The sequence below is a fragment of the Chrysochloris asiatica genome, unplaced genomic scaffold (genome assembly GCF_000296735.1).
Source record: "Chrysochloris asiatica unplaced genomic scaffold, ChrAsi1.0 scaffold00239, whole genome shotgun sequence".
Taxonomy (NCBI): domain Eukaryota; kingdom Metazoa; phylum Chordata; class Mammalia; order Afrosoricida; family Chrysochloridae; genus Chrysochloris; species Chrysochloris asiatica.
Genome location: NW_006408757.1, coordinates 45398 through 52497, shown reverse-complemented (window position 1 = coordinate 52497; position 7100 = coordinate 45398). Strand labels below are relative to the sequence as shown.

At 39.1% G+C, this 7100-nt stretch overlaps 1 protein-coding gene across 1 annotated transcript in view; it reads left to right on the top strand.

The window, feature by feature from the left end:
* The window catches only part of ERCC6L (excision repair cross-complementing rodent repair deficiency, complementation group 6-like), a 45378-nt gene extending 38872 nt beyond the window's left edge, over positions 1 to 6506 (top strand). The window contains exons 2-3 of the mRNA XM_006873402.1: positions 2765 to 5483; positions 5574 to 6506. Of these exons, the coding sequence (XP_006873464.1) occupies positions 2765 to 5483; positions 5574 to 6506 (3652 nt within the window). The remainder of the gene's footprint in view (positions 1 to 2764; positions 5484 to 5573) is intronic.
* The last annotated feature ends 594 nt before the right edge of the window (positions 6507 to 7100 follow it).

Below are 7100 nucleotides of genomic sequence, written 5' to 3'. Positions count from 1 at the left end.
ATGATCTCTAAATTCAGGTGGGATATATTCAAGGTCATATTTTGGCTCTTGTGGACTTGTTTTCATTTTCTTCAGCTTCAGTTTGAATTTGCACATGAGTAATTGATGGTCTGTTCCTCACTCTGACCCTGGCCGTGTTTTCGCTGATGATATGGAGCTTTTCTATCGTCTCTTTCCGCAGATGTAGTCAATTTGATTTCTATGTATTCTGAAAGGTGAGGTCCATGTGTATAGTCGTCTCTTATGCTGTCTAAAGAAAGTATTTGAAATGAACAAATCATTGGTTTTGCAGAATTCTATCATGCGTTCTTCAGCATCATTTCTATCACCAAGGCCATTTTTTCCAACTACTGATCCTTCCTCTTTGCTCCTACCCTCTGCATTCCAATCACCAGTAATGATCAGTACATCTTGATTGCATGTTTGATCAATTTCAGATTTAAGAAATTGATAGAATTCTTCTATTTCGTCCTCACTGGCTTTAGCGGTTGGTACGTAAATTTGAATAATAGTGTTATTAACTGGGCTTCCCTGTAGGTGCATGGATATTATCCTATCACAAACAGCGTCGTACCTCATGACTGATCTGGATATGTTCTTTTTGACAATGAATGCAACACCATTCCTCTTCAATTTGTCATTCCCGGCATAGTAAACCATGTGGTTGTCAGATTCAAAGTGGCCAGTACCAGTCCATTTCAGCTCAGCGATGCCTAAGATACCAATATTTATGCATTCCATTTCATTTTTGACAACTTCCAATTTTTCCAGATTCATACTTAATACATTCCATGTTCCGATTTTCAGTGTATGTTTACAGCTGTTTCTCTTCATTTTTAGTTGTGCCCCATCAGCAAATGAAGGTCCTGCCAGCTTTTCTCCTACTGGTTTACTCCATTCGTGTTTTCACGGTCAACTCTGCTTTGAGGAGGCATCTCTTCCCTAGTCGCATTTTGAATGCCTTCCATCCTTAGGGGCTCATTTTCCGTCACTATATCTGACAGTGTTTCTCTGCTGTTCATAAGGTTTTCAGTGACTAAATATTCGGAAGTAGTTCGTCACTCCTTCTTCCTAGTATGTCTTTGTCTGGAAGCTCATCTGAAACCTGTCCACCATCGTTGACACTGCTGGTATTTAAAATACCGGTGGCATAGCTTCCAGAATCACAGCAACTCACAAGCCACCACAGTATGACAAACTGACAGACGAGTGGTGGCCGTTTTAAATGGAAACTGTCCCTTTAAGTTTTGAGGAGATCTGTGCACATGCTTAGTAGAACTCTCCATGGGAGGGGGTAGGGTGTCCATTCGCTCAGGCATCCCCTTTAGTCACCAGAATGGAGGTGCACAGACAGCAAGAGGCTAATGAATAGGTATCAAAAAGAAAAACAGAAAAAGGGACCAGTGAGTAGGGAGTTGTAAATATCCAGGCCAGAGATGGTGGTAACTTGGACCACAGTAATAGCGATATAGATGAAGAGGAGACAGGTTATACTTGGGAAGTAAAATTAGGACTTGATAAGTACCTCTGTGTGTGTTAGTAAAAAGAGGGGCAGGGTCAAAGGCTTTGGGTCAAAGACAATTGTTAGATTTCTAGGTTGGGTGGTTATGTAGATAGCTGTGCCATTTATTACCATACAGACTGAGAAACAACTTTTAAGGTGTGGGAATAATGAGTTTAGTTTGGAACAGACTGAATTTGAAATTAAATATGAGATTTTTCAATCAGAGATTTCTAGTAGGCATTTGGAAATGTGGGTCTAAACTAGAGCCTATGTTGGATGTCATCAGCACATAGCTCTGTGAAAGCTCAAGGAGAGAATAGTATAAAGAATGGGAAGGGCACCCAGGACTAAGCCTTCTGGGAGGAAGAATAGGAGTCCAGGAAGGGGAAGAGAAGAAATGGCCCTTGATGTGGGAGGAATATTAAGAGTCTATAGGTATCTCGTGGAAGGAGGAAATGTTAAGAGGAGGAGTGGTCAGTAGTGTCACATGCATCACAGAGGTCCAGAAAAATTAAGGTCTGATAAGTTCCCATGTATCTTTCCTGTTTCCATGTTACACACATAGGTTTATTTGTTTTACAAATAAATATTACTTCATACTTGTTATAAGGAGCCCTGGTAGCATCGTGGATTATGAGCTGGGCTGATAATCTCAAGGTCAGTAGTTTGAATCTACCTGTAGCTCCACAGGAGAAAGATGAAACTTTCTGCTCCCATAAAGATTTACAGGATCCCTATTCAGGGTCACTGTGAGCTGGAACTGACTCCATGCCACACAACCACCACCACCATGCTTGTTATCAGTTGTTGTTAAGTGCCATCAAGTCAATACCAACCCATAACGACCCTATATAGGACTTCTGAGGAGCAGCTGGTGAGCTTGAACTGCCGATCTTACAGTTCAAACAGCTTTGCAGTCTGGTGCATTGACCCACAGCGCCACACTCAATTGTTATCAGTAGCAATTTAAAATACTGTAGAGTCAATAACCTTGCACATTATTTTCCATAAATAGTGCCTGAGGGTGTTCCTGATAATGTCTATTGGCTATTTTTGTGAATGTTAGCTGATGCCAGCTTCTTTGGCATCTTCTGTGCTAATTTTTCCTATCTTGAATTGAGGATATTAAAAGCAGAACTGTAGTTTGGATTCCAGAATAGACTCCGTGGCTCTCAGGGTAAATGTTCAATCTGTTTCTTTTCATTCTAATCTTCTATGTTTTTTTGTGTTGTTGTTTTTTTTTTTTTTAACTTTTTATAGGTATGTGAAAGAGGCCAAAGAAGCTGCTAAGAATGGAGATCTGCAAGAAGCATTCAGACTTTTCAATTTGGCAAAGGATATTTTTCCCAATGAAAAGGTGATGAGCAGAATCAAAAAAATACAAGACGCCTTGGAGGAGTTGACAGAACCTGGAGATGATGAATTCACAGATGTGTGCAACTGTGGACTGCTACTTTATCGAGAACTGCACAACCAACTGTTTGAGCACCAAAAGGAAGGTGTAGCTTTCCTCTATAGCCTCTATAGGGATGGAAGAAAAGGTGGTATTTTGGCAGATGATATGGGATTAGGGAAGACCATTCAAATCATCGCTTTTCTTTCTGGTATGTTTGATGCTGCACTTGTGAATCATGTGCTGCTGATCATGCCAACCAATCTTATTACCACATGGGTAAAAGAATTTGTCAAGTGGACTCCAGGAATGAGAGTCAAAACTTTTCATGGTCCTAGCAAAGATGAACGTATCAGAAACCTCAATCGGATTCAGCAAAGGAACGGTGTCATTATCACCACATACCAAATGTTAATCAATAATTGGCAGCAGCTTTCAAGCTTGAATGGCCAAGAGTTTGTGTGGGACTATGTTATCCTTGATGAGGCACATAAAATAAAAACCTCATCTACTAAGTCAGCAGTATGTGCTCGTGCTATTCTTGCTAAGAATCGCATCCTCCTCACAGGAACACCAATACAGAATAATTTGCAAGAACTGTGGTCCCTATTTGATTTTGCTTGTCAAGGATCTCTACTAGGGACATTAAAAACTTTTAAAATGGAGTATGAAAATCCTATTACTAAAGCAAGAGAGAAGGATGCTACCCCAGGGGAAAAAGCCTTGGGATTTAAAATATCTGAAAACTTAATGGCAATCATACAACCCTACTTTCTCAGAAGGACTAAAGAAGAGGTACAGAAGAAAAAGCCAAGCAACCCAGACATCAGACTTAGTGAAAAGAATCCAGATGTTGATGCCATTTGTGAAATGCCTTCCCTTTCCAGGAAAAATGACTTAATTATTTGGGTACGTCTTGTACCATTGCAAGAAGAAATATACAGGAAATTTGTATCTCTAGATCATATCAAGGAGTTGTTAATAGAAACACGCTCACCTTTGGCTGAGCTAGGTGTCTTAAAGAAGTTGTGTGATCATCCTAGGTTACTGTCTGCACGGGCTTGTTATTTACTGAATCTAGGGGGCCCCGTATTCTCTTCTCAAAATGAAAATGAGGGGGGAAAATCTTCAGATGTGGGCCATATTGATCAAATAACTGATGATACATTGATGGAAGAATCTGGAAAAATGATCTTCCTAATGGACTTACTTACAAGACTGAGGGAGGAAGGACATCAAACTCTTGTTTTTTCTCAATCGAGACAAATTCTAAACTTTATTGAACGTCTCTTAAAGAACAGGCACTTTAAGACATTGCGAATTGATGGCACTATTACTCACCTTTTGGAACGAGAAAAAAGAATCAATTTATTCCAGCAAAATAAAGATTACTCCGTATTCCTGCTTACCACGCAAGTTGGTGGTGTTGGTTTAACATTAACCGCAGCAACTAGAGTCATCATTTTTGACCCTAGCTGGAACCCTGCAACTGATGCTCAAGCTGTGGATAGGGTTTACCGAATTGGACAAAAAGAAAATGTTGTGGTTTATAGGTTAATCACTTGTGGGACTGTAGAGGAAAAAATATACAGAAGACAAGTCTTCAAGGACTCATTAATAAGACAAACTACTGGTGATAAGAAGAACCCTTACAGATATTTTAGTAAACAAGAATTAAGAGAGCTCTTTACAATAGAGGATTTTCAGAACTCTGCAACACAGCTGCAGCTTCAGTTTTTGCATTCTGCTCAGAGAAGATCTGATAAGAAACTGGATGAGCATATTGCCTACCTGCATTCTTTGGGAATAGCTGGAATCTCAGACCATGATTTGATATTCACACATGATCTACCTGTCAAAGAAGAGCTTGATATGATAGAAGAATCTCAATATATCCAACAAAGGGTTCAAAAAGCTCAATTCCTTGTTGAATTAGAGTCTCAAAATGCAGGGCTCCTGATGGAAAGACAAAGAACAGTATACGAAGGGGACTTGCTGAAAGAACCTGTGTTTCCTTCTCAAACAAAGAAGAAATGCTCTGAATTAAATAAACCACAGTTTCAGCCTTCACCTTATACACTCACTCATCAAACCCAGGAAGAAGATAGCAGTTTCCAAATGGCAAGTGTAACCATTAATGATCTGGCTGAAGAGAGAGAAAAACAAGATCACTCCAATATAAAGATGAACATTTCTGTTGTGGAGGATGGTGACTGGCACACATATGAAAATAAGTTTGATGCTGAGTTTGCAGCTAATTTATATAGAGGGTATGGAGGTGTAGAAGAAATTTGTATTGATTCTTTATTGGAAATGCCAAAAAGCTTTACAACTGACCAAGTGGCTCTACAAAATGAGTCATTGCAAGAGAACCCTCTGGGAAGTTTTAACTATTTACCTGACAAATCAGCCAGAGGTGATCTTGAGCCAAATCTAGATCTACTAAAAGATGATGAAATTTTATGTAATCAAAGGTCCATTAACCCTATAACAAATAAAAATACAGAATTGAATACCTCCATTATTGAAATAGCTGATGACTTGTCAGTGTGCCAGAGTGCTATGAAGGTTGCTCAAGCAAATGAGGTCCGGTCAGAAGAGGAACCATTAGCATTTTTAGCACAGTCTTTCGGCTTAGCATTCCATAGTTCACTGTGTGATGCTCAGACAAATAAGGCAAAGTTGGAAGAGGAACCTTTAGCATCTTCACCACAGTATGCATGTGATTTCAACCTTTTCCTGGAAGACTCTGCAGACAATGGGCAAAATCTTCTCAGTAAGTCTTTGGAGCATGCTGAGAAAGAAAACAGCTTGTGTATTCCTGAGACTAATTCTAGAGCAGAGTTTGTGCACAGCAAAGATGAACCTGAGAAAGATGAACCTGAAGAAGTAGTAGTTAATGTGAAAACCAGAAATACAACTAGAAGGATTGTTTCAGATAGTGAAGATGAAGATAATTCTTTTAAGCATATTTCGAGCACAAATCCATCCAGTACTTCTCCATTTCCATTCTCATCTTTGAAACAATTTGATGCTTCAACTCCCAAAAATGACATTAGTCCACCTCAAAGATTCTTTTCACCTAAAATAGTTGATAGTGGAAACAAGACTATAAACTCTAGACGGTCTCTGGCTTCTAGGAGGTCACTTATTAATGTGATTTTAGACCATGTGGAGGATATGGAGGAAACACTTGACAGCAGCAACAAAGCAAAGGATAGTGATGGTTACCCAGAAGAAGAAGCAGAGGAAAGCAGTCGAGAAGGCGTAGAGTGCACAGAACAGGATCCTCCCGGAGAAAAGCTGTCTTCTGAAAATAAGTCCAGTTGGTTAACTACATCAAAGCATGATACTCTAGCTCAGGAGACCTCTACTGGTGACCCTGCTCCTTTGTCTGATAAACAGTTGGTTGATTCTCCTCATGATGAGGAAGTGGAGGCTGCAAAAGATGAGTATGAGACTCTTGTAACACGTGGAAAAGAACTGAAAGAGTGTGGAAAAATACAAGAAGCCCTAAACTGCTTAGTTAAAGCACTTGACATAAAAAGTGCAGACCCTGAAGTCATGCTCATGACTTTAAGTTTGTATAAGCAACTTAATAAAACTTAAGAATATCATATGTTTACAGCATTTTAAAGTGAAACAGAATGAGGTAATTTGTGTTTCCCTAATAAGATTCATTGGGAGCATCACTTCAGGAGACGGAGATTGAAGAGCAAATTTTTGTTTTGTAAATTCTGTCTTTAGCTGTTCCACCTCCAGAGAATACATACATTCTGGTCTTCTGAGCACTAGGTTAGAATTTCTTCACTCAGATATTATATTTTTCTTTTAGGCGTATGCAGTAAACTTAATAGAATGATGTTATTTCTAGAAAAGTTTTTGTAAAATTACTTTGGCCATTCTTAATTTTACTCGGAAATAACAAAATTAAAGGTAGTTTTCTCAAGTATTTTCTTTTCCATTATTTTTCTTTTATTGAGATAGTATTGGCAGATGTGTATGGAAACTTCTTAGTTTGTTGTTAAATGCTGTCAAGTGGGTTCTGACTCATAGCTACCTTGTGTAGGGTTTCCAAGGAGTGCCTGGTGAATTTGAACCACTGACCATGTGGTTCAAACCAGCCTTGTGGTTGAATATTTATTCTATAGTGCCACACCAGGACTCTTATAATATGAGGTTGTTATTGCCATTTTGTTGTTA